At 42.8% G+C, this 26,127-nt stretch overlaps 1 protein-coding gene across 6 annotated transcripts in view; it reads right to left on the reverse strand.

The window, feature by feature from the left end:
* Positions 1 to 26,127, reverse strand: part of KALRN (kalirin RhoGEF kinase) — a 621,231-nt gene that overhangs the window by 306,831 nt on the left and 288,273 nt on the right. For all 6 annotated transcript variants that reach the window (XM_063076707.1, XM_063076704.1, XM_063076720.1 and 3 more), the window contains exon 10: positions 18,766 to 18,888. In XM_063076707.1, coding sequence (XP_062932777.1) covers positions 18,766 to 18,888 — 123 coding nt within the window. The remainder of the gene's footprint in view (positions 1 to 18,765; positions 18,889 to 26,127) is intronic.

Here is a 26,127-nt window from a genome sequence, read left to right on the forward strand (position 1 = left end):
AAACTGTTCCAAAAATAAACAGAAAATTTTGTATTTACATATGTTTGCTTGTTTTTGTATTTGTAAGAAGAAAGATGTGAAGACTGCTGGTGGGAATGTAAATTAGTGCAGCTATTAAAAAACAATAGGGAGGCTCCCATCACTGGGTATATATCTCCAAAGGAAAGGAAATCAGTATGTTGAAGAGATATCTGCACTCCCATGTTAACTGCAGCATTATTCACAATAGCCAAGATATGAAATCACCGTAAGTATCCATCAGTGGATGAACAGATAAAGAAAAAACGGCATATATACATAAGGGAATACTATCCAGCCATGAAAAAGAAAGAAATTCTGCCACCTGCAACAACACGGATGAACCTGGAGGACATTATGTTAAGTGAAATAAGCCAGGCACAGAAAGACAAATACCACATGATCTCACACATACGCGGAATTTTAAACAGTTGATGTCATAGAAGTATTGAGTAGAATGATGGTTATCAGGGTGGCTGAGTGGGGGAAGGGCTGGGGAAATGTAGGTCAATGGATATAAAACCGCAGTTAGATAGCAGGGATCAGTTCCAGAGACCTATTGTACAACATGGTGACTATAGTTAACAATATGTTGTATTCCTGAAAAATGCTGAGAGAGTGATATAAAGTGTTCTCATCACAAAAATAACTATGTGAGGTAATACATATGTTAATTAGCTAGGTTTAGTCAATTCACAATGTATATATATTCCAAAACAATATGTTACACATGGTAAATACATACAAGTTTATCTGTCAATTTTTCCAAAGTTTTAAAAACTTTTTAAAAAGAAGAAAGATGTCCAAGATAACTGTGATTACCTTGGGAAGAGGGAGTGGAGGGATAATTAGCATTTTTATTTACATATCTTTGCAATGTTTCATTTGTTATTACAACAAACAGGAATTTGTTCAAAATCTGAAAAATATCAAAAAAAAAAAAAAAAGAAATTTTAAGAGGGAAAGATATGGATTTAGTATATAATTTGGTCAACTGATAGGTGAAATGTGAGTACATTTAGATATAAAATTAATTTCATTACAAATACATTTATCTTCAAGATGGATGCATTTCCTAGTTCTGAGGATCCTGAAGACAATAATGCTTGATCAACCACAATGAAATATGCAAATATACAACTACAAAACAGGTAAAATCTCTCTGTAGCCCCATCAGACATTTCACCTTTCTCAGTTTGGACTTTATGATACTGTTCATCACAGTATAGAAGAAACATGACTTTGGTATGACATACATGCAAAAAAAGACCTAGTTTAAAATAATTACCTATAAAATCCTAGAAATTTTTCTCCCTGGGCACAATGCCAGCATCAGCTACTCATGACCCTGAGTTGTTTTCCTCAGCAATCAGAAGTAAGATACATGTCAAATTTGAAAATACTTAAAAGTGAGGCAGGCTCTCGGACAACAGCCCCTAGAGCCCATATCTGAAGTGGGGCTGTAAGTTTTGTTTGAAAGGCTTCCCTATCTCTACCATATAACTAACAAAAACCTTAACACCCATGGCATAGAGCTGACAGTGGCACAGAGAGACAGGCAGGGCCCCATCCTTGGGTGCTTCGTGTATGAAACTGACAAGCTGATGTGGATTGAAATGCTTAAGGCCCTTAGGTAAGAATTAGCAAAACAAAGATAGAATGATGCAAAAGTGAATGGGATAATAGGAGAGAGCCAGATCTAGAAGAATCATCCCCCTTCTTCCAGTCTCTCTGGTTCACTCTGGGACTGGAGTCTCAGCATGGCTTTAGAAAACCTAGTTCAGTTACATTTCACCTTTCCCAGGTATACTGTTAAAATCATCATCATCATTGATGAGAAATGTGGCTGTTAGGCACGGGGCTGCTCTGGGGCCCACAGGGAGTGACACGTTCTGTCCTAGGGGCTATAGTACCTGGTCAGGCCCCCTGAATGCAGGCCAGCCCTACAACCATACTGCAGAATTAGAGGGACCCTCAGTGCAGGGAAAAGGACAACCTTAGCCTCTGGGGTGTCTCTACTCACCACTGGAATTAGTGAACATTGCTACGAGACCTGAGGCATCAAAAAAAGATGAATTATGTTCACAATGCTCTAAATATAAGCATGAAAAGCATAAGGAGTATTTCAGAGTTTACCATCAATAAAAACAAAATTGGAAACATTTCTGCATGAGGCGCTTAGGGTTAAGTCTTAATAAAATTGAATTATGTAGAACAGTTTATTCTCCAAGGATGTGAAATAAATGAGGTGTGACAGTAGTACAAATTGGTGATATAATGTTGAGGGCATACTAGGTAAAGGAGGATCCAGGGCAAGATGGAGAGCCTGGAGAAGTTTTCAGAAGGAGGTGGCTTTGATGAGCCAATTTTGAAGTCTAACATTTGAAGCCAGAGTAATCTGCCAAGCAAGGGAATGGCAAAGGCAAAATTACAGATTTGGAAATCAGAAAGACATGAGAGTTTCCCATGGTAAGGAATGAAGAGATTCAGTGCTGGGGCTCCCCTTCCCAGCAGGCCTGTGATGGAAAGCTTGCTGCAAAAGCACAGCAGAAGTGGCCAGCAGCCCTCCAGGAGGAACAACCCACCTTTCCTCAGAGAAGCACTGGTCCTCACTGTGGGACAAGCCCCAGACAACGGCTGTCTGGTGTGGAAGAGCGGTAGGGAGGGGTGTGAGGGAGGCAGAGAAGAAACAGAGAACAAGAAGATGGAGACCTACACAAGAATGGGGTCACATGTACACCACCCTGAACAGGGCTGGCTCGAGACATTTGCTGTGGAACAGAAGAGACACCACATATCCACCAAAGGACTGTTCACCACAGACTACTGCCCAAGCCCCTGGGCCCTCTGAGACCTCAGGACCACCACTTCCAACGAGGGAAAACATGTTCTTCCCGTTTCCTTTCCTTAGGAGATTAAGTGAAGAGACTCAACCACCGGAGCATTTCCTCAGAGCAGAGAAGCTGCAAGAGGTCAAAGTTTTCCCCGCATAAGGCCCTCCAGGGAAAGGGCAGAATCCAAATAGCTGGTGACTAGATCACAAGACAGGGAAGGGTTATGGGGTTCAGGCTTGCATCCCATCATTCACCACATTATCTGGAGCTCTTAACTGTTCCTAACTTTTACGGGCCAAGAGCTATCTCCCATGACCACAGACTATACCCATAATCCTCATAGGCATGAAAGCCTGGCAAGAACCGAAAGTAATTCCACACAAACCCACCCTCAATACTAGGAAAAGAAAATTAAGCAATGGGGTTATGTGGATGGCGACACAATGAATAAGAACAAGCTGGCTAGCAGGCAGGATCTGGCAGGGCATGAATAATTTCACAGAACCCCCAAAAGGTAGATGCAAGAACCACTGCAGACCCCCAGTGCTGTCTCAAAGGTCTGGGGCAACACTGCATACTGCTGAGCAGAGCTCCCCAATTCTCTCTGATGAGAAGGGCGTCTAAAATAAGCAGAAAGAGAACTCTAAATACAAACATCATGCATTTCCATTTACAACACTTTTTTCCCCCAAATCTCACAGAACTAAACTTATATAAACACCAGAACAAGGGAGAGCCTCTTTCATTAAATCATTAGCTTTAGCTTTAGAATGTGGAAAGTTTCCCAGCTCTGGCCCTCAAACAGTGACAGAAGCCCAGGGTGTCAAGAGATCAGTTAAACTCTTGAGATTGGTCAGCACATTCCCTCTCTTGGGAAACTCCCGGTATGGGGCAGTATCATCAGTCTCTTCTGTATCTTCAGTTCCTCTTCTCTGAGTGTGTTCCAGACATGATCTCATCTACTGTCACCGTATCCCTGAATAATAATGATGATAATTTACATTTGCTCTGTGCTCTAGACATAAAGTGTTTATAAGTACATTATCTTACTTAATGTCTACTTCAACTATGATAGAATAGATATTATTCCCATTTTATTGATGTAGAAACTGAGGTTTGGTGAGGTTCAGTGACCTATACATATAGGTGAGGTAGCTCTGGCTCTCCCACTCAAATGTTCCGATCCCTGTATCCTTCTCTCTGGATCTTGTTGCCTCCCACAAGGAAGAAGGCAGGAAGAATCTGCAATTCCCATTTTGCTAATGGGGAGATTGTGGCACTAATTGTTCAAGTGTCCTTTAATGGTAGATGTAGAGTGAGGACAAAAAGAATCTAGGAAATTATCCTGTGTCCAGGTCATGTGGTGCCAGGTCATGTGGTGCCAGGTCATCTGGAACCCTAGAGCCACAATGGAATGTAATTTTTTGGAGTAAATCCCAAACCTTGAACCTTTCTAACTTTATAAACTTCTAAAACTTTCACCCAAGTAATAGCTACAGCAGGTGGATCAGACCCAAGGCCTGCATCCAAATAACCCTTTCCTCTTTAGCTGTATTTTTTAAGCAAATGAGACTGACCTTGGAAATCCCCAAGACTGTAAGAGTCCAAGCCTCATGAAGACAAAAAATAAAATATGTCCATCACATGGATTTGAAGTTCCTTTCTTATAGACTCTCTCACTGCCTTCTTCGCTTAATAATATTTTCAAATTCTAGGCATGTAGTGGACCAAAGTTCACCAGAACTATTTCAACCCATATTTGGCATTGTCAAGGCACAGATACATGGTATAAAATAGCCCAAAGGTGAAACACCACAGAGATATGTAATTACAGCTAAGGATGCCAATATTTTGTGTTGTTGGCTCCTGAAATGTAGTGGGACAGCTGCACCAGTCTCCACTTAAACCCAAATGGCAGTGCCTTGGGCTAGCTGAACATTTGCCTTGTGCACCCCAAGACAAAGGCACCAATCTTGATGAGGCCTGGATGAACCCTGGTTTTACAGGAGGCCGTAAGAGTTAAGTTCTCTCTGCCTGAAAGCTGGCTTCCTTTCCAGGTGAAATAACTCAGACGTATAATTCCTCCTGTCAGAACTTGGCAGTGGGCTTTTCTCTTGTTAAAAATTTATTCTAAACAAAATTGGTTCATGAAAATGTCTTCATTTGCTCATTGGCAGAGAAAAAAGACACAGATCTGTCTAACTGGTTATTCTTTTTGGTGTGTTTATTTTTTGGTTTACATAACATATTGCCTGAAGCCTTTTCCCTCAGGTCTCCATCACTCTGAATGCCACAGCCAGGAAGTACTCGCCTCACATAGGTCTCAGGGGTCCTGGAAAACACTGCCCACCTGAAACCAACTTGGACCAAAGCCAAGGGCTGCAACCTGGACCTTGACGAGAGCCCTTATTTCAGGAAGGGATCTCTGAAGAGAAGATGAGAAAGGCATGAAGGAAAAAAGGGAGGGAAAGAGGGAGGGAGGGAAGAAGGCAGGGAGGGGCTACAAATGCTACTGTGCTGAAGCCCTCCCCACTGCCACCGCTGCCACAATCACTAGTCCCCACCCCAGCCAGTTTTACAGACTCAGAAGGTCCTCAGTGCCCTCTAATATATGCACACTTCAGTGAGGAACCGGAAGGGCTGAGAGAGTACTTGTAAATTGCCATTCACTGACACTTTCTCTTGGGAAAAGATTCTGAATGCTTGGCTTAACCCAGCCCTCTGTTTTCAATGCTTATTTTTCTTCTCTTTACACATAATTGTACCTGATTTTAATAGTTTATAACTTACTAGAATCTGGGAAAGAATAAGAAGTCTTAATATTAAAGACTTCACCAGCAAAGAAAAATGATACTGTAGATATGTAGCTATTACCATGGATATATCATTAAAAGAGAAAAGCTGGTTACCAAACCTACCCATATACACATAAACAGAGAAATAGCTGGCAGAATAAACACCAAGTATTAGCAACTGTTAGGCAGTTAGACAACTAAGTGGGTGGGTTATTTTTGTTCCTTTTGGCTTGTCTGTATTTTCTATATTGAAAATGTGTAGCTTTGTAATTAAAAATAAAAAAGATAAATAAAATAGAAACATTCTTTAGAAAAGCATCAAAAGGAGGGTTGGGGCCGACCCCGTGGTTCACTCGGGAGAGTGCGGTGCTGGGAGCGCCGAGGCTACGGGTTTGGATCCTATATAGGGATGAACAGTGCGCTCACTGGCTGAGCGCGGTGCGGGCAACACCAAGCCAGGGGTTACGATCCCCTTACCAGTCACAAAAAAAAAAAAAAGGAGGGTTGAACAAGCCTAGTTTCTTCAGTTGCTCTATGCTAGAAGCACGGGCTCTGAGACTGGCCTGCCTACATTTGGCTCTTGCCCCCTCCACTGGGATAACCCTCTGTAGTCCTGATTCATCATCTGAAAAGTGAGGAAAATGTTAACATTAGCTCTATAGAATTGTTTCAAGGATTAAATGAGATATTCCTCACAATGATATGTTTTCAATAAATGGCAGTTATCACTTATTCTTGTGTTTGTCTTTACAGTGCAGGTTTAAAACCTTATACTATTCAAAATCTTTTTATGCAGCAAAATAGTTTGGTTATGGAATGTGCAAAAGCTTCCCTTGCATGCAGGTTCATCATGTGCTCCCCCTCAATTTCAGCTGAGACAAATGTTGGCTTCTACAGCAGCAAGCACCCTCCTGAGGCTCATCCTGCTGGCAAATCATCACAGAAACAAGAGAAAGAGGGAAGAGGAAGGAAGTCGATTGTGTTTTTCCTAATCTGGGCAGGTTGACCTGTGTTGAAATTAATTAATGGAAGACACAGTAATAAATGGTTTGCTTTCAGAATCAATACCGGGCAGACAAGAAAGCTTTCTTTTGGAACAGCTTTCCCTTTTTCCTTTCCAAATCGTGCCAATGCTCTTTGAGAGACAGTAATTTTATTCCTCCCATCTGTACATTACTCTCACTGTGCAAGGTCAATATGTTGCTACATTGTGAAACTCTAATGGTTATATACTTGGTACCCCTCTGAGGAGGGCCACTGACTCAGAGAATCCTTTAGAAGGAAAAGTCTGCTCTCACTTAGTTCACAGACTCTCTTTCCTTCCTTCTTTGTCTGGAGCCCCATGGCCGTCTCAGCTTCAGCCCAGAAATCAAATGAAATCACACATCTTAGCAATAGACTGGTCCTCTGTATCAAAACCCACTAGCAGCCAATCCAGCGCTGCCCTGGTGCCCAGTTTAGACAACCACCATTTTGTCCTGTTCCTAATAGCCAGCCATTTCCTTACCTGGCGCCCCAGGAATCCTGCCTCTGAATGGCAGCCCCGTGGCTGGAGCCCTGCTATCTGCTAAGAGCCTTCCCAATGCAAACTATCCTCCACCTTGGATCTCTGAACACCACTGGCTCCTGGATGCCCAGCAACTGAGCACCCCAGCCTCCAGGCAGGATACACCATTACGCTCTTGGCTTTCTTTGATTCTGTCTGGTCATACTGGGTGGCCATTTCTTCCATGATGCCTAACCCTTGGACGGTGTTTGTCAGTATCTGTAGCTGATCTGTCCCCTTGGCACCTGGACTTCTCAAAGGACAAGCTTATTTTCCCACATAGCTAAGAAGATGATACCAAGCTGAGTCTTGAGAGATGACAGCATGGTACTCGATGACTTAGCCTGGAAGGGAGTAAAGCTTAGATATATTTCATCACTAACCACCAGCATTACCATGGTCACCACTTGCTGCCATAGGGCTATCATTTATTGAGCATCTCCTATGAATCAAATTCTCTACTAGGCACTTTCCATATGTTATTTCTAGCACTCACATCACTCTTCAGGGTAGGTGTCATTATCATTTTAGAGAGAAGGACACTGAGGCTCACAGAAATTAAGTGACTGCCACAGATCCAAGGCCAAAAATGGAAAGCACAGACTGACCCCAAATGCTATGTTTTTCTACACTATACCATATGTCCCAATAGATGGGAAATCAGAACTGAGAGGGACGTTTCAAATGGGCTTAGGGAGCTATCAAAGGGGATGGATTTTTGGAAACTAGGAAGTTTAGTTAGTGATAGCTTGACCTTAACAAAAGTTGAAAGGAAAGAGATGAAATAATTTCCTGGCCTCGGCCAAATGTGGTTCACCTTTTTGTGCTAGATACTAGTCAAGTTAATTGTTAAATAGGGCAAGCTCCAGCAGACAGCAGAGAGCACAGAGCCAGCTGTCCACAACCACTGTACATGTGCTTCAGATGAGCCAGAGAAAGGTGAAAGGTAGTCACAGGATTCCCAAAGGCTGGGGGCCACACAGACCTTTTGGATTAAAAAGATGTTATGGAAGATCATGAAGGTATCCCTGTAGTCTAAGGGAAATCTTAGAGACAAGGTGGGAAAAAAGCATCACTCAGTGGTCCTGGGGTCACAGTGCTAAAGTGCAGCTAGTTGTCTGAAGGATGACTCAGATCTGTACACAGAAAGAAGATTAGGAACTGGTTCTGGGATGGAACTTAGGACCCTGCCAAGCTGATCCCAGAGACATCTTGGTTCATCTTTTGAATCAAGAGACTCTATGGCAAGGTGTTTGAGAGCCTGGACTCTGGAGCCAGACTACCAGGGTTTGAATCCCAGCTCCACCACTTACTAGCTCTGTCAACTTGAGCTAATTATTTAATCCCTTTGCCTCAGATTCATTATCTGAAAATGGAAATTAGAAATACCTAATTCATGGGATGATGTGAGGATTAAATGAGTTAACATAAGAAAAATAATTAGAATTGTGCCCAACACAGTACTCAGTGGGTGTTGTTGTTATCTTTATTGCTGTTATTATCAGGATCACCTGAACAGGAAGAAAAAATGGCAATCAGTGAACACAATATATTGAATCAAAAAAAGTAGGTGACAAAATCAGTTATTCTGGACTCAAAATCAGTAACTCAATACAATATCGGAATACTACTTCTGTCTAATTTACTTCTTGTTTTGTTGTTGCCTTTAAGGTCCCTTTGAAAAAGGCCAATCTTATTCCCCTATAACAAAGGAGAGTTTTTAAAAGGAAAAAAGGACTTCCCCACATTTCAGCTAACAGAGTGAGAGGGTTAGAGCTTCCCCTGGTAGTCAGGAACAGTGTGACAGTAACGATCCTGGCTAGGAAAATCATGGAATCTTAGGGAGGGCGGGGAAAATGGGCATGGTAAGGATTGCTGTTTTCTCTCATCAAAAGTGATTTCAGATGATATCACCTCACCTGAAATAATTTTTTAGTATTTTTTTAAATTAAAAACCACAAAAAAGTCCAAAGAACTCATTCAGAATTTGGCTCAAAAGATGCTTCTTCCATGGTGCCAGGTCCTGGGCTGGTGCCATCCAGGCTGACCCTAGTGCCGTGTGGTCTCACTGATCCTGTCAGGATGGTACTACTCAATTTGGTGCCAGGTTATATGGTGATGGGGCCTGTGTTCTTATGAATATTCATCTAATCTGCCTCTCTTTCACTTATTCTTAGAGTTTAAAGAGACCTCTGAGATCATCTGGCCTGATATCCACCTAACTAAGGAATCCCCTCTATACCACTCACTCATATATTTTTCAGGTACCAATTGCATGTCTCATCGTGCTAGGCATTGTGATAAAAGGACTAATGAGGCAAAATTCCTGCTCTGAGGAAGATCACAGTCCAGCCAAGTAGTGAGAATAGCATAAAATTGATATTGACACTGTATGACAACCATAATGACACATCTCATAATAGGGATGTGACCAGAGTAAGTAGGTGCCTAGAAAAGGGGCACCCAATCCAAACCAAGGAGGCCACTGAAGGCTTCCTGGAAGAGGTGATACTTGAGATTCATGTTCAAAGATGAACAGAGTTTGGTCAGTTAAAGGGGTGAGAAGAATTAAGGAAACAGCACTGAGACCTGAGAGCATGGCATGTTCAAGAAAACTCCAGGACGGCAGAAGTATAGAGTGAGATAGAGGGAACACAGGAGAGGTAAAAGGTAAAGCCAGACAAAGCAGTGGACAGGTAATAAAGGGTTTATTGATATCAAGTTTTTGAACTTGATCCTGATGGGAAGCCATCTATGGGTTCCATAACCAATGGAGTAGCATGACAAGATGTGCACTTTAAGAAAACCACTCTTATGGCAGTGTGGGGATGGGTTTAAGGAGATCATGACTGGAGTCAGGGAAAACAGAATATTGCAGTAATCTAAGCAAGAAATAATGAGACTCTGATTTAAGGTAGAAGAAACAGAAATGGAAGGAAAGGGTTATCTTAAAGGGGTAGAATCAATAGGACTTTGCAATGGACTAAGTGATGGGTAGGAGCAAGGAAGGAGTCAGGAATGACTCCCAAGTTTCTGGCTTAATCAACCAGGTGGTTGGTGTCCTTCATTGGGATAAGAAACATAGGCATAACAGCACATCTGGAAGGGGTGGAAGGAGATGATAAAATAAATTTTGGACACAAAGAATTTAAGAACTCTCTGAGAAATTTAAGTGGGGATGTCCAAAAAGCCAATGGGTTTATGAATACTGAGCTCAGGGGTGAGATCAGAGATGAGACATAGATTTGGGAGCCATCAGAGTAGGGGTGGTAGCTGAGGCTGGGAAAGAGTACAAATCACTCAGGGAAAGTGTGTAAAGAGAGAAGAGAAGGTCTGAGGAACAAATCCTGGGGAAATGGTAGAAGAGTCAAAGAAGGACCAGCTAGAAGGCATAAGGAAACCAAGACAGCACCATGTCATGGAAGGAAGTGTCGAGAGAAGAGAATTTAAAAAGAAGAAAGTGGTTGTCAGGGCTAAATACTTCAGAAAGGCCAATTAGGAGCTGTAAAGTGTCCTTTGGATTTAACAACAAAAATGTCCAGTTGGAGAGTAAGATAAACTTCAGTGGGCCAGAGGAGACAAAAGCCCAATGGCAGGGGTCAAAGGGCATCAAGGAGGTAAGAAAGTAGAGGTGGCAAATTTAGACTCTTAAGAACTAGGGCTACAAAGGGAAAGGAAACAGCGGAAAGTAGGGCTGACAGAAAGTGTTCGTGGTGCCTTTTATTTTTATTTATTTAAGATGGGAAAGACTTGAGGATGTATAATCCTAAGAAAAAAAGGTTGCCTCTATTGGAAAACCTCCAGTGACAAGAACCACACTACACTGCAAGGCATTTCATTCTGGTTTTGCATGGCTCACAAGAAAGCAAACCATGGGTTAGAAGTTATACCTGAATTAATAAGCTAAAACTGGCCTCACTATACCTTTCATTCTTATCTCTTCTACAGGAATCCTTTAACTATCAAACCCACCACCTCTGCCTTCCATAAAACATTTATTACTCGAAACTAAACATTGCCAGTTACTTCAACCTCACAATCCTGGCAGCCTTCTAATTGTAGCATATTTTGTCAATAAGTTTTTGAAAATATATTTTCCAGAATTAGGCACAGTATTCCACATGTGATCTAAAACAGCCACAGTATACAGAAATTCTTATTTTTCTGGTTTAGAGACTGTATTTCAATTTATATTATCCCTCAAAAACCTTTACCATTCCTCTCTGCTCTAAGAATAAAGCCTAAACCATTGCATCTAAAGGTCAAGTTTCTTGTGGGTTATTAGAGTGCAGCCTTATAACACTAAGGTTAAGAGTTTGGATGCCTGTACTGGCCAACTGCCAAAAATAAATAAATAAATAAATAAAGGTCAATGTTCTTGAGAGTTTAGACACAACCTATACTTTTTGAGCTTTCCTACAATGATTCACCTTCCACCACATAGAACCCTTTGTCCTCACCAACTTAATTGATTTTATTTACAGTGTCACAAATTTTCCAAGAGATTCCAGGAAATTTGAGGTCTCCCAACATCACCATAGTTTTCCTTGATCCAGAATTGAAATCATATCAGAATAACATTTTCCGCATCCTTTATCTGATGGAGCAGACTATGGTCCTCTCCAGTAACATGATGGCTTATTTTTTGGTGTTCCTTTTGTCTTCATATTATTTCTCCATATTGCTTACAAGTTTGAAGATTTCATGTAGATGTGAAGCTTCCTGATACACCCTCACCCCTCCTATTAGAATAAGCCCTTTAAACAAAGAATCTTCTTCTAATGCCATTTTATAGTTATGAGCTCAATACCATAAGGTCTCAGGAATAATTATTATATTCATCTTCTTGTGTTACAAGTTTAAGTGTACTACTTGTTACACTTTCCTTTAGTTGGTTTGTAGAAAAAGGAGGCTATAAGTATTGTTTTCAATTTGTATTCTTGACTTTTGTTTTAATCTAAGGTGATCTAAGGGCATTTTCTTCACAAAGTGCTTCTTTCTGTCACCTGTGTGGTGCCTGACATATCCAGTTTTGGCTTTACTGGGATAATTTTCTCCTTGCACTACAAGTCACTAAAATCCTTCTATGTAGACCAGCAAGGTCTCTGCCAATGCATATCCTTCCCAGTCTTCACAGGGTACACTCACTCTACCCCTTGCTAGAAGTCCATCATCCTGGCCCTGTAGGACATAGCTAAGAAAACTTCTTAAAAACATCATCTACATAGGCAGACATCTGTTTCTCAAAGCCTCCTGTTTTTTCCACAGTCACTGCCATCACATGGAACATGAGATAGAAACACCACCTGTGCTTTCAAATCTTTCAGTTTGTTACCCAGAACTTTAAAATCATTAGGAATGCAGTCCCGATTGCTTCTGAGTTTGCCGTTTGTTCTCTTCAGGAAGCAGAAAACGTGGGGGACAATTCACTGGCTTGATAAGAGGTCCATAGCAGGTGCTCCATAGTATCTTAGATATTGGCTCCCCCCTCACCCACCCCGTTTTCCACATCATATCTACACAAAGTAACCTTCAAAACCCTTTGCTACAATTACCCACAACATATATAACATCTTTCTTCTTACTAAGAGTGGTCACAGAACCCCTCCCCCATCAGCTCATGCCAGCAACTTCTCCCTAGTGCTCCAATGAAGGAATGTCTGAATCCACCCCAAGAGGAAAAGAGTCATGCAAGATCCAAAGGTTAAGACTGTCCTTCCTTTCTCTACTGCCTCACATTCTTCCACTTGCCTACATCATGACATTAATTTCTCTGCATTTTCCTTACTATTTTATCTGCCTAAGAACCTCTCATCCTTGCTAAGAAGCTGGAGTGTGAAAAAGCATCTATTTAAGCTCTCCCACCTTTCCTTCTGCTTGCATTGGCAGCTGCTCTAAGTGGTCATCATCTCAGGCAGGAAGAGAAAGATGAAACTTAGTCTGAAGGTCACTATACCATCCCCTAGGCAGGCGTATTTACTGGATCCATAGATGAACTCGCTTTCACTAGAAATGCTCCATGAAACCCTAAAAAAGCAAAGATTATGTCTCCCCTCTTACTATGGGATTTCTTACAAGGTTAGAATATATTTGATACATGTTTTTCATTAGATTGTGAGTTCCTCAAGACAGATACCATGGATATCCTTAATTTCCCACAATGCACAACAGAGACTTGATGGGACATGGATCTGATGAGGTCTATTGTCTAACTCTGACAGCACAGGCTTCCATCTCTATAAATTATTCTATTTGCCCTTGTTACCATGGTAAGTCCACTGACAGTACTTGGAGTATCGCTGGTGGGCAAGGTTACTGATAGGTCCACTAAAATGCTTTCCCTCTATTTTCACCTAGTTTGACCCCAAGACTCAGAATGATTTTTTAAAAACGTGTGTTCTAGTCAAGTTTGAGAAAAAAACAAGGGTCAGATAGGGAAACAACTAACCAGAGATTATTGAATGAAGCACTTAATTGCGCCTGTTCTTGAATTTCTTTAAATCTTTCTTTAAATTGTCTGTTCATTCGAAAACGTTACACTAATGATAGATAACATGCTTAGTTGCTTAAATGTGATTTGGTGCTTCAAGACTTGAGGTAATATATATTTAAATGTAAATACTTGCTAATTTTTAACTAAGCTTATAAAAAGTCTGGCATTTCAGATAATAAGGCCGTAAAGCAGACCACTAACAGAGCAGGCACAGCTGCTATCTAAACCACAGGCACTGTAGTACTCTCCTATCAAGTAATAGCAAGTATTTCAGGACAATATAACAGTACCCCATCTATTCCACCACCTGGGCAGATATGAACATATCTATCCCCTGACAGCTACACTATTATGGGCAACAACTAGCAATTCCATCTTATACTTGTTTATACTCCCAGTGACACCTATGTGCCACAAAAAATATAATAAGTGTCTCTTAAACCTGTTCTACTCTATCGTCTGAGTCATTTGGTGAGATTATAGGCCACTTGAGTGAAGTATTTACCAAGACCAGGAGGGGTTCCCACCAGTGCCCAAGTCTTCTATTCCACATATAACCTCAGTAGCTTGGATCAGAAATTTCTGTAGACACAGACACCTGGTGTATCCCCTGCACTGGACCCTCAACACCTTCATGTAGGGTGCCTACCCAGTGAAGCTGTCTTGACAGTGGTGCCTCTTCCTGGTTAGCTCAGCTTCTATGTTGGCTATTGAAAGAGTGCCATCTACAGGATGAACTTAATTCATCTCCTTCAAATATTTGAAGAATGTGTTTAAAATTTGTTCAAGAGCTGTTAAACACAAAATTTAAGTTTAATGACAAATAATGAATTTCTATATTAATTCTTTACAGTTACTACTTATGTCTTTTTTAATAGCTTCCTTAAATGTCTCTACCTCAAAGAGTAGCCAGTGGTGAGAATCACAGGCAACGCCTCTATCCCAAGAGTGGAGACGTATTTGTTCAGAGACCTTACACTGCCTCAATCTCTCCCATGGTAGGCATTTTTTCTGCTTAAGGGCTTGCCATTTCCCACAAACGGGCAAATTTCCAGGAGCTGTAACAGATGTAATAGCTCTTCATGCTTTGATTCAAGATAATTTTTTGAACCTGAATACAGAGAATGGGTACTTAGAATTCCATTCTCATACCAGCTTCAAGTCAAAGAATCCTAAATGATAAAGTTGAAATTGGACCCTTCACTGAATCATGACCCTCTAGAGTACTGCTCATAAGGAAACCCCAGCCTCCTGCTCTGCAACATGGGTGACACCCTTTCTGACAATGCCTCATATTCAGCAACCCCAAAGAACAAGGAACAAGAGCTTTCACGCTTGGCTTCCTGTCGTTGCTCTTCTGACTAACTCAAGAATTTTATGATTCCTGGGTATACCCACTCCTCTTCTCCCAATGGCCTTTGCCTAATCAAAAGCAGAAGCAAGAGAAAAAGAAGAGCCCTTTCCTGCCTGAATCACCCCTGTTCTCACTACCTGAGCATAGGGATCATGTTGCACAGAACATAGTACTCAATCTGCCTTCGTTGGGTCAGAGTTGGGTCTCTTGCATGGACTAAATTTCAGAATGCTGGGCAGATCCATTGGCCACTCGCTTCTCCAGAGTGAGGACAAGATTAATTTCCAGATTACAAGATCCATCTCTAGAGGCATATTTACAGGAAGATGAGATGACTCCATGATTGCTAGTGTGCCCTTTCTAGTCCACATCTGCTGTTCTCTTTTCCAGAGGAAACACGCCTTTCCTTATCAGAAAGCAGAGGGAGGAAAATGTGGGTTACTTGTTGGCAGGGCCAGAGAAAGGCTGTAAAGGATGTCAGACAGGATGGCTACAGCAGCATCTCCCATTCCTCCAATGCATGCTCTTTGACCTGCACTTACCATGAGCAACGGGCACTCAGAAGTGAATTTTATATCTAGTTCCTATACCACAATGTATTAGTCTGTTTCTGTTGCTTAAAACATAAATACCTGAAATTGGGTGATTCATAAGAAAACCAAATTTATTGCTTACAGTTTCAGAGGCTGGGAAGTCCAAAGTCCAGGGAGCACATCTGGTGAGGGTGTTCCTTGACAGTGATGCAAGGGTCTCACATGGCAGAATGGCAGAGCAGAGAGAGCAAGAGACTCTCACATGCTCTCCTTTTTAAACCCTCAGAACCATGTCCATGACCATCATTATTAACCCATTCATTAGGGCATGGTCCTCAGAGTCTAATCACCTCTTCAAGGCCTTACCTTTCAATTACCATAACAGATTTCCCACCTTCGACAGAGTGGGGATCAAGCTTCTAATACATAAAACTTGGGGGACACAATTCAATACATGTCACTCAATAAGGAGGAACAGCATGGAGTTAGGATAAGAACATGACTCTGGAATCTGACAGACCTGAGTTTGAATCCTAGCAGAGCCACTGACAGGCTGGATGACTTGAGCACACTGAAGAACTTTCTGAGCCTCAGTGCTGTCTTCTATAAAACAAGGCTAATACTACCTGTCATTCAGCGTTGGTGTGAGATAAAATATGAAATGGAACGATAAGCTCTCAAAAATGTATCCATTCTTTCTTTAGTGTGAATTTAAGTTAATGTGTCTCTGCTGCCAACAGAAAGGCATTGTCCCATATGAAAGGAAAATCAGGTATCAGTGACAAGGTGGAGGAGCAGTCGGGAGAAATGGGGTTGGGGTAGCCACAAGACTTGTTTGGTTGTAACAACACACAAAAATAATAGCCCTCATGGGCCCGTAATCAAGGTCAGCATTGCCTACGAGGCTACAGCAGGAAAAGAGCAAGGAGAATGAGTTGGGTCAGGGCTATGAGTGGCTTTGGGGATGTCCTTCCTAAGTGAGGAGGGGCTGAGCCACAGGATAGTCCAAAGGCAGAAGCACTACAGCTGCGAGATGGCTCTACTCCAACAGACCACCCCAGGTACCACAGCCCACACTCTAGGCAGACCGAGGACACGTGTGCCTCTCCCATACTTTGCTCCCTAACAGACTGGAGAGGCACTCAGGGAGCCTGGTCACCCAGATATTTTGGATCTGTGCCACACTTGTCCATCAGAAGGCATATTGGGACCTGTGTCTATATTGTATCGACCAAGCCTGGCTCATTCTGCAGATGGTCCTCATGTGGCTAAGAGGTTTTTTCTTTTTTTTATTGTGGTAAAATAGACATATCATAAAATTTACCATTTTAATCATTTTTAAGGATACAGTTCAGTGGCATTAAATACATTCAGTGTTGAATAACCATGACCACCATCCATCTCCAGCACTCATCTTACAAAACTGACACTCTGTATCCATCAAACAATAACTGCCCATTCTCTCCTCCCCTGAGCCCCTGACAACCACCATTCTACTTTCTCTCTGTATAAATTTGGCTTTCTAGGTATTCTAGGTATAAGCAGAATCATGTAGTATTTGTCCTTTTGTGGCTGGTGTATTTTACTTAGCATAATGTCCTCAAAGTTTATCCAGGTTGTAGCGTGTGTTAGAATTTCTTCCCTTTTCAAGGCTGAATGATATTCCACTGTATGAATGTACCATGTTTTGTGTATCCATGCATCCATCAGTGGACAGGGATGTTGCTTCTACCTTTTGACTATTGTGAATGTGTGTGTACAAATACCCGTTTGAGTCCCTGCTTTCAATTCTTTTGGGACTATTCCCAGAGTGGAATTGCTGAATCATATGGTAATTCTATTTTTACTTTTTTGAGGAACCTCCAGACTGTTTCCCTCAGTGGCTATACCATTTTTATATTCCCATCAGCAGTGCATGAGGGTTCCATATGAGGCTTTCCTAATCCCACAGATTGGGCCCAATCCAGTCACATGCCCTGGGTTCAGACCACTGTTGACATGGTCTTTCTGGTTCCCATCAGGGTTTCTACTTTTTAGCACATACTTGCAGCTCCCCTAGAGATGTAGTAATGCTCCATGACTTTCCTGTCCTTGTTTGGTTCTTGGTGGGCTCTCTCTTTTTGCACCACAGTGCATGGCTATCTGGGGATAGTGCCCTTCCTGGGTGAAGGCTGGGGCCCTGCACAAAGCCCAGAGTGGCACCTACCTCGAGGGCTGCAGCACAGTGGGCTCAGAGCCAGCCCTGGCTAATACTGTGATGTGGAAAAACCTAGCTCTGTCATCCTCACTGCTTCAGCAGTATCCACCCCTCTGTCCCATGTGGATATTCACCCTGTGTTATCTTTAAGAGTTTTATTTTCCATTGCAACTGATCATAGCTGACAAAATAATTGAACAGCAGTATTTCATCTTGAAGATGAAAATTTTCAGGATTTGTTTTAAAAATTCCCCAATAGAGAGGTATAATGGAATCAGAATAAAATTTTGGAGGTGGAAACTATGAACAGATACCCTTTTATATCATTCTACCATTAGACAAATGACCAGGGTCTCTCATACAGCATCTTTGTGCAAATTAGAAAATGGTGCCTTTTTGGGGTCAGGTGTACAGCTCAGCTGAAAGACTAAAACATTGTGTAAATTGTAGACTAAATATTGTGCAAATGACACCAAGGCACATTCTCTGGATACATTCAGCCACATGGGTGCCTGGCTGGTGCCATCTCTCTCTCCAGGTCTTTGAAGGTACACAGCTTTGCAAGCAGAGGTAGGGCTAATTTTCAGCTCGCATTTACCTACCAGCAGGGACAACCATAAGCAGTAGCCTTGAGTTGATAACGGTTCTAATGACATTCCCTCCGACCAGCACCACCTTGTGGACAACGCATTTTTAGATCATGCTGGTAGGAAGATTTTCTTGAAGACTATAAACTCGGGGTCAATTTACCACCTCACCTGAGAATCCAAGAGAAGACAAAGGTCTCCTTGCATGCAGGAAAGCAGCCCAGCTATCAGCCCAGGCTATCAACCCAACATGCCCTACCAAACACCAAAGCCATAGCCATAGCCGTGATCTTCTTTAACACACACACACACACACACACACACACACACACACACACACACACACACACACACACACACACACACACACACACACACACACACACACACACACACACAGCATCTCACCTGAGCCACCTCTTCAAAGTCATCATGCCTCTTCTGCAGGGCCCGGGCTCGATGCAAGGACTTCCCAACCCCAGTGTGTTTGCTGAGAAAGGCCTCGCCATGGTTTTCAATCCAGTCCAATACCTGGTCAGAGAAGGAAGGCAGAAACAATGACTTCAAAGCAGAAGGAAAAACATGTGATAACATGTGCAACTGCTAGAGTTCTACCTGTACCATGCCACCCCCAAACTCAATCAGAAAGCAGCAGTTCAGGTAGAAATGTTTAATCCACTGTGAACACAAGGGATTTCATTACTGTTATTGGCAATATAACAGTCCCAACCTTAACTAAATTCAACTCAGCCCTCTTTGATCTCCAGAATATCCTCCCATTACATTTTCAGTTTTCTTAGTCTTAATTAGTCCATTATTTTAAGTGAGCTACAAGGACCATCAAGCACAGCTTAACCCCCTCACTAACTTCCTCTACCCCAACCACACAAAATCAGACACATTGGCAGGAAACTAAGTGGCGGCAGATCAGGCAGTATGTTGGCCCTCACCATTCATCTCTCACTTCATCATAAAAATGCTCACAGCAGTGGCAAGCAGTCAGGGGGATCCTGTCTCATCATGCTCCTGGACTCCCTTCCTAATCATGGAAGTAAAGTACAGAGTAGTCAGTCTCAAGTTGGATGCGCAAGATAGCTGATCATTAGGACAATAGCCTGTTCTGGCTTATTTCCACCTCTCTCCTCCAACCAACATCAACCAACCAAGCACTCAAACAAACAAATTAAGGTCTTCCCATCCTAAGGCCTTTAGTGTCTATGATTCTCTTGGGAAGAAGTGGAGACTCCATGTTCTTCCAGGCTTAAGATCCAGTAATTTGGCTTCAAGATATTTTCCTTGATGTTCAGAGAAGTTGGAACAGAGGTGGATGGGGCAGTAGAGGGATAAATAAGGCAATGCTGAGAAAGTGGGAAAATATGTTTTCCTGAGGGGCACTTGAGATGGGGAATTGAAACCCCTTAGCAAACGCCTCGAAATTCAGGAAGGACTAAAGCCTCTAACACCCATTTTGCATTCTCACAGATTGCCTAACAAAAATATGTGCATCCCTGGGAGAAGAGAAGCAGTTCATCTTCTGGCCTCTGTAGAGTTGCAACTCAATAAATCAAATGGCCACAATTAAGTCAGAATTATAGTATAGACACACCTGTTACTGATCTTGACTAGACTCACCTGAGTCCACTCCACTCCTACTATATACTACCTTTAACTAAACATCTGATTAATGATGTACCAGCCTTCTCAGATTTTAGAAGGACTTTTTGGGAAATGATTTAGACAAACTAGGGATGTTTAAAAGGATGCTCTGATTCACTCCTCTGTTTCTTACATGGATTGTGCTGCCACAAGCAGAGGCTGATCAAATCATTCCATGGACTACAGGCATGGGAGTTCTGGCTCTACAGAATTCACCATTTGGCTTTACTTCCTCTGGCATTTGGGATTAATTAATGCCTGCAATGTGAAAAATATGGAAGTCTCTAAAGTCTTCAGTGACAGTATCACAAAGTCCACACCAAGGTGGTGTTAGTTCAGAGAAAGGTACATATAAATATAAAAATGAGGCTTAACAAATATCCACTTAATGATGGCAGATGGTCAATAATTGTCTGTTATAATGAAGAAAAAAAGATTTTTTTCCAAAAGTGAATGTTTATCTAAACATTAGGTATGGAGATTTTAAATAATTTATATACTATATTCGGCCTATATATATATAAATATTCTGGAAGCACTTCTGTAAAAAGAATTTATAGCACTACTAGATTTTTACCTTTTGCAAACACTGAAAGGCATCACTGAAAGGAACTCTAAATGTTTCTTTCTTAGAAGAGCCTAACGTTTCTTTCGAATTACTCATAGCAAAATTTCAAACAAGAAAATTCAGGAGAGTGTATATTTATTTCGGTTTATCCCAATTAGATCCCACAATTCTGTATTGAAAAAGGAGTTATGAGCTTCAGCATGCAAGGTCAAAGATAAACATTTCTTGTCACAAAGTCTCCCATATATTGTGTACCAAGTACAGCGAAGTTTTAGAATTTTTATGCATATGTAAACTTTTACTAATCCCTTTTGAGAGTGAATTGAGGTTTGAGGGTAATTTTTGTATACAAAAGATCTGTCTGTAGCCTTTCTTGAATGCTTTAGAATTTATGTCAGATTTTTGAGATTATAATTTTTTAAAAATTTAGTGTTGAGCAATTAAGTGTGACCTGCTTGTTGGGCAGTGTTTTCATTAATTTTACTTTATTTCATTTTTTATCTCCAGCTTTAAGAGAATTGGTTATTCTAAAGCAAACTGGTTTAAGTAAAATATTTTTTTATCCACTAGTTCATACACAGTTTTTGGACTCACTGGAAGTGAGTTCATAATTTTTAAACATTTCTAAGAAAGCAATTTGTTTCCTTTTTAAGTTATTTTTCTTTAAAATGTCAATTCATTTTCAGTTACTGACACCTAGTTTACTTAATTAGCTATGACTTCACCACTTAAAAACCTATTTATTTCATATTTGAGAGGCTTTTACTTAAACTTAACTGTGATTGCTCTGTGATGTCATATTGTCACCATTTAGTTTTTCCATACTCATGCTCTGATTTTCATAAATGACAGTTGTGCCTCTGAACTTGAGTGGGAAGTAGCACCAGATGAGAGTTGTCAATCTGATCCTGCCAAGATGTGCCTTTAATTTCAAAGAAGTAATTTATACACTAAGATTTAGAAATAAATTATAAATAGTTAATCTAGCTGGATCCTAATGACAAAAAATTAGGAACACCAAATCCATTTTAAAAACACAACATCAGACCTAAATGGAATTAGGCTGTGCACTATTGTAAGGGCTTTTCACTGGGGAATAGTTTCTGAGCAGCCCCTTAACTGACATACAAAGTCCTTTGTGGCAGGCCCCACCCCCTCTCAACCCCAACTTATTATTTCCTGCCTTACCACTTAACACTCTAAGAGCTGCTTCCCAGCTCCCTGAGTCTTGCTCTCATTATTTTTCCCTTCACTTGGACTTTTTTTCTCTGTACGCACTTCCCAAACTACCTCCTACTCATCCTGTAAGCTCCACTAGCTATGGAAATCACTAGCTATGGAAAGCCTTTATTTCTTAATAACCCATCCAGGCTGGGGTGGCTGTCACTCTTCTTTGCTTCTGTTCAAACCACAATTATTGCCCACAATCCTATTTTTCCCACTAAACTCTGACCTCCTTGTAATCTCAGGACACAGCATTGCACTCAGCACAGAATAGTTGCTTAATTTATGTTTAACTGAACTGAACTTAAACTGATCCCTCCAGCAGAGAACTCTGGGATGAACATCTCCCGCTCCACACTCCCACTGTAACCCTCTCTTAGCATGCCTGACAGTCTGCATTCAAAGTTCTCTCTTTGTGTGAGTCCACCCTCTCCACTGCCCCACTTGACAGTAGTTAGTTCCCAGGGGAATGAAAGGAGTATGGAGTTCCCACCATTGTATCCTACCCTTCCCTCTATCCTACCACGCAGCATCCCTGCCTGAACCTTGCACTCAGGAGATAAGCAATGGATGTTTATAGCCATGAACTGTCAAGTGCACACGTGGCTGAGGCTCCTGCCCACCCCCATCAGAAAGAGGCCCGACTTTGCCCTGTCACTGAGAAAAATCGTGCAGGTAAGCCTAGACTCTTCACGGCTACAGCAGGCAGACAGTCTTGTAACAACTTGCAAAGCTCCTCATCCTTTCTCCTGCCCCAACTTTTCAACCAGAAATCAGTCCTTTCCCAGAACAACCTTTTCTGAGAAAGATACTCACATCCTGAACCACCTTTGGGAGCCAATCTAGCAGCCATTATGCATAATTCCCTAATCACCCCCTTTCTTTGTCATCTAGTTGTGTTTATTCCAACCAGCATACAATCAAGACTGGATGCTTTTCAGGGCAGGAGACAATCCTTTCTAGCTACCAAGGAGAAAGGAAAAAGTCCTTTGAAAGAGAACTATTAACCTCTGAGTAATGGCCATGAATGCAACTGAGTTAATGGGAGATCACTCTGGCCTTAAGGACTTTGTAGGTCCTATTGCACATGCTTGGAACCTCCTTCTTAAACATGTCCCCCACATCTTATGCATTCAGCTCTCTACTCTCCTCATCACTGGCTATTGTTCTATAACATATCACATATTTGTTTGGTTTTGGTGTTGTATTATCTCTACTCCTTGAATGTAAGCTCCACGTGGGCAGGGGCTTTGTTTCACTGCTGTGTTCTCAAAGAGCATTTGCTGAATGAACTCATCAAATCCGATTTGAAAACTTTTTGTGTGATAAAGGGCACTAACCATGAAAGGAAATGGAGACGTTTTGCAAACATATGTGGAATCAGAATCCCAACTCCCTGATTCCCTCATCTGGCTCTTTCTCATAAGTCATCTTGTTTGAAATAAGTTATTAAGGTTGTGTCATAATTTAATCCACGGTAAAACAAGCAAGACGTTTTAAGTGACTGAAGAACTCTTCCCTCTCAATTCCTACCTCCCAGCCCCCAGCCCCCAGCCCCACCCCTGTTTAGACAGCCATTTTTCTGAGGCATTTACATCAGGTGTTTGCTACACATTTTATTCTGTTAAAGGCTCAAGTATACAACATGTGAGAGCACCCAGGAGAGTCCATCCAATTCTTAATTCTGTCTCCTCTCACAGCACATGGAGCACTAGTTCTGCAGGAGTGGCTCCTACACTGCCAGTTCCACCCAGGGCTGAGAATGGAGAGAATGCAGGCACTTCTTGAAATGCCCAATTACTAGCAACTCATTTTCTGCCCCCTCTTTCGAGCAAGTATGATCAAAATAAATGTCTTGCTATGGCAGGAGAGGCCATCATTTTTCTGAGAGGGCTCAGCTGAAACTCATTAGCAGGTATACAGCCTCTCCTTCCCCTGAGAGCTGCAATCCTTTCTCCTGACAGGCCCAATGCTGCGTAGAAGCCGGCTGAGAGTGCAGAAGTCCCAGGGTCTCAGCCACCCCTAACCCTGGGCCCTCCACCCCCAGCCAATCTGCATCTGTCTTTTGCCAACAGAGCTGAGGATGGGGCAACTGGCAGCTCCCTGAGAGAATGTGCTCAGCCTGGTGCCTCGAAGCCTGTTTATAGAGTCACTGTCCTTCTCATCACTAGGCTTGAAACTCTTAAGTCAGTGGTTCTGAACTTTAGAACAAGAAAGAATCACCTGGGGCTCTCTGTAAAAGAGAGGCACCACCTCATCCTCAGATTCTTAATCAAACAGTGTGGAATAGGGACTGATAATCCATTTTTAACAAGTCCTCCACTCTGCCCAGATAATTTTCACTCCAGAGGTGCAAGGACCACTCTTTGAGAAATACAGCTCCATATTCACATGTTACACCTTCCTCATTTTCTTTTTTTCTTAAAATTTATTTATTGAATCAAAATCGGTTATACATATTTTGGGGGTTGGACATTGAGATATGTTGATTAAATCAATATTACTAGCATATATATTGTTACAAATCGTAATTATTCTTTATGCCCCTTGTCCAATCTCTCCCCTTCCCCCATTCCCTCCCCCTCTCCCCTCTAATTGCCCTAGATTTCTTCTCTCCCCTGAAAGAATAATGGTTACTCTGTTAACTTGTTGCCTAGATGATCTGTCCAATGCTGAGAGATGTGATCAGGTTCCCCAATATTATCATAGAGCAGATGCTGCTTCTGTCACTCTGAAATGGGTTTTGTGGAAAGAGACATCCTCTTTTTTCCTTTGTCTCTGCTGGTGACTCTTCTTGTGTGAATGCACTCCAGTGGTTGGCAGACCATCTGCGTGGTGGCTGTGGCATCTAGCCACTTCTGCAGCAGCCATGGTTATTGTGGTGGTTGTGGTAGGCCACCCATGTGGAGGTGATGTTTTCGGCATGCTCCTCGGCACTGGCGGTACGTCTGGTTGTGGGATGTGTTTGGTCCCCTTCTCCATGCTTCTGGTGCTGGGCAGGCCCCAAGGTGCTGGCGCTATGTGCCTGGTTGTGGGAGAGGGGTCCAGTCCCCTTCTTCATGTCCCGGGTCCCCGGGTAGGCCCTGAAGCACTGGTTCAGTGTGCCTAGTTTTGGGAGAGAGGTCCATTCCCCTTCTCCATGCCTCAGGTCCCCGGGCAGACCCTGAGGCACTGGTGCAGTGTGCCTAGTTGTGGGAGAGAGGACCATTCCCCTTCTCCATTCCCCTGGTCCCTGGGTGGGCTCTGAGGTGCTGGCATGTTGTGCCTGGTTGTGGGAGGCAGGTCCAGGCCCCTTCTCCTTGCCCCAGGTCCCTGGGTGGGCTCCAAGGCTCTGGCTCAGTGTGCCTGGTTGTGGGAGAGAGGTCCGTTCCTCTTCTCCTTGCCTTGGGTCCCCGGGCAGGCCCCAAGGTGCTGGCGTGGTGTGCCTGGTTGTGGGAGGGGGGGTCCAGTCCCCTTCTCCAAGCCTCGGGTCCCTGAGCAGGCCCTGAAGCTCTGACGTGTTGTGCCTGGTTGTGGGAGAGAGGACCATTCCCCTTCTCCTTGCCCCAGGTCCCTGGGTGGGCTCCGAGGTGCTAGCATGTTGTGCCTGGTTGTGGGAGAGGTCTGGTCCCCTTCTCCTTGCCTCGGGTCCCTGGGGGCAGGCTCCAAGTTGCTGGCGTGGTGAGCCTGGTTGTGGGAGGGGGGGTCCAGTCCCCTTCTCCATGCTTCAGGTCCCCAGGCTGGCCCCAAGACACTAGTGCAGTTTGCCTGGAGATGGGAGTGGGGTCCAGTCCCCGGATCCAAACCTCCGGTTCCCAGGCAGGCCCCAAGGTGCTGGTGATGTGCCTGGGCCAGAACTAATTTTTTGTCCTTTGCTTCTAACACGGGGGAACTTCCTGTGGGAACCAGTACTTGAGCTGTGTGGTTGTTCAAATTGCTACTTGGCTGCTATTTCCCTAGGGAAGGCTTTTTGTGCAGCTCAGGGTTTAATGGCTGACCTTATAGGTACTTCCAGCTCTCCAGAGACCCGGTGGATCTGTGTTCTGTAGAATCTCTGATCTGGGCCTGAGTTTTTTCATCAAATTGCACCCCATGCAATTCTGCATTCCTGACCAGTCTCCTTTGAGTGGTCCTGTGCTGATTGGGGGGGAGATCAGCGGTCCTTGCTGTGCCCCAGTGTTCCCCTGGTGGGCCCATCTCCCCCACCACCCGTGCTGCAAACACTTCCCTGCACCGTCCCCTTACGATGACTCACTGGCCTCTGAATGGCTCCCTTTTTTCAGTTGTTCTGGCTCCTCGTTCCTGCGTGGGCCCACCTATTAGTGGTCTTGCTGTCCTGGGAG

The sequence above is a fragment of the Cynocephalus volans genome, chromosome 1 (assembly GCF_027409185.1).
Source record: "Cynocephalus volans isolate mCynVol1 chromosome 1, mCynVol1.pri, whole genome shotgun sequence".
NCBI classification, from domain to species: domain Eukaryota; kingdom Metazoa; phylum Chordata; class Mammalia; order Dermoptera; family Cynocephalidae; genus Cynocephalus; species Cynocephalus volans.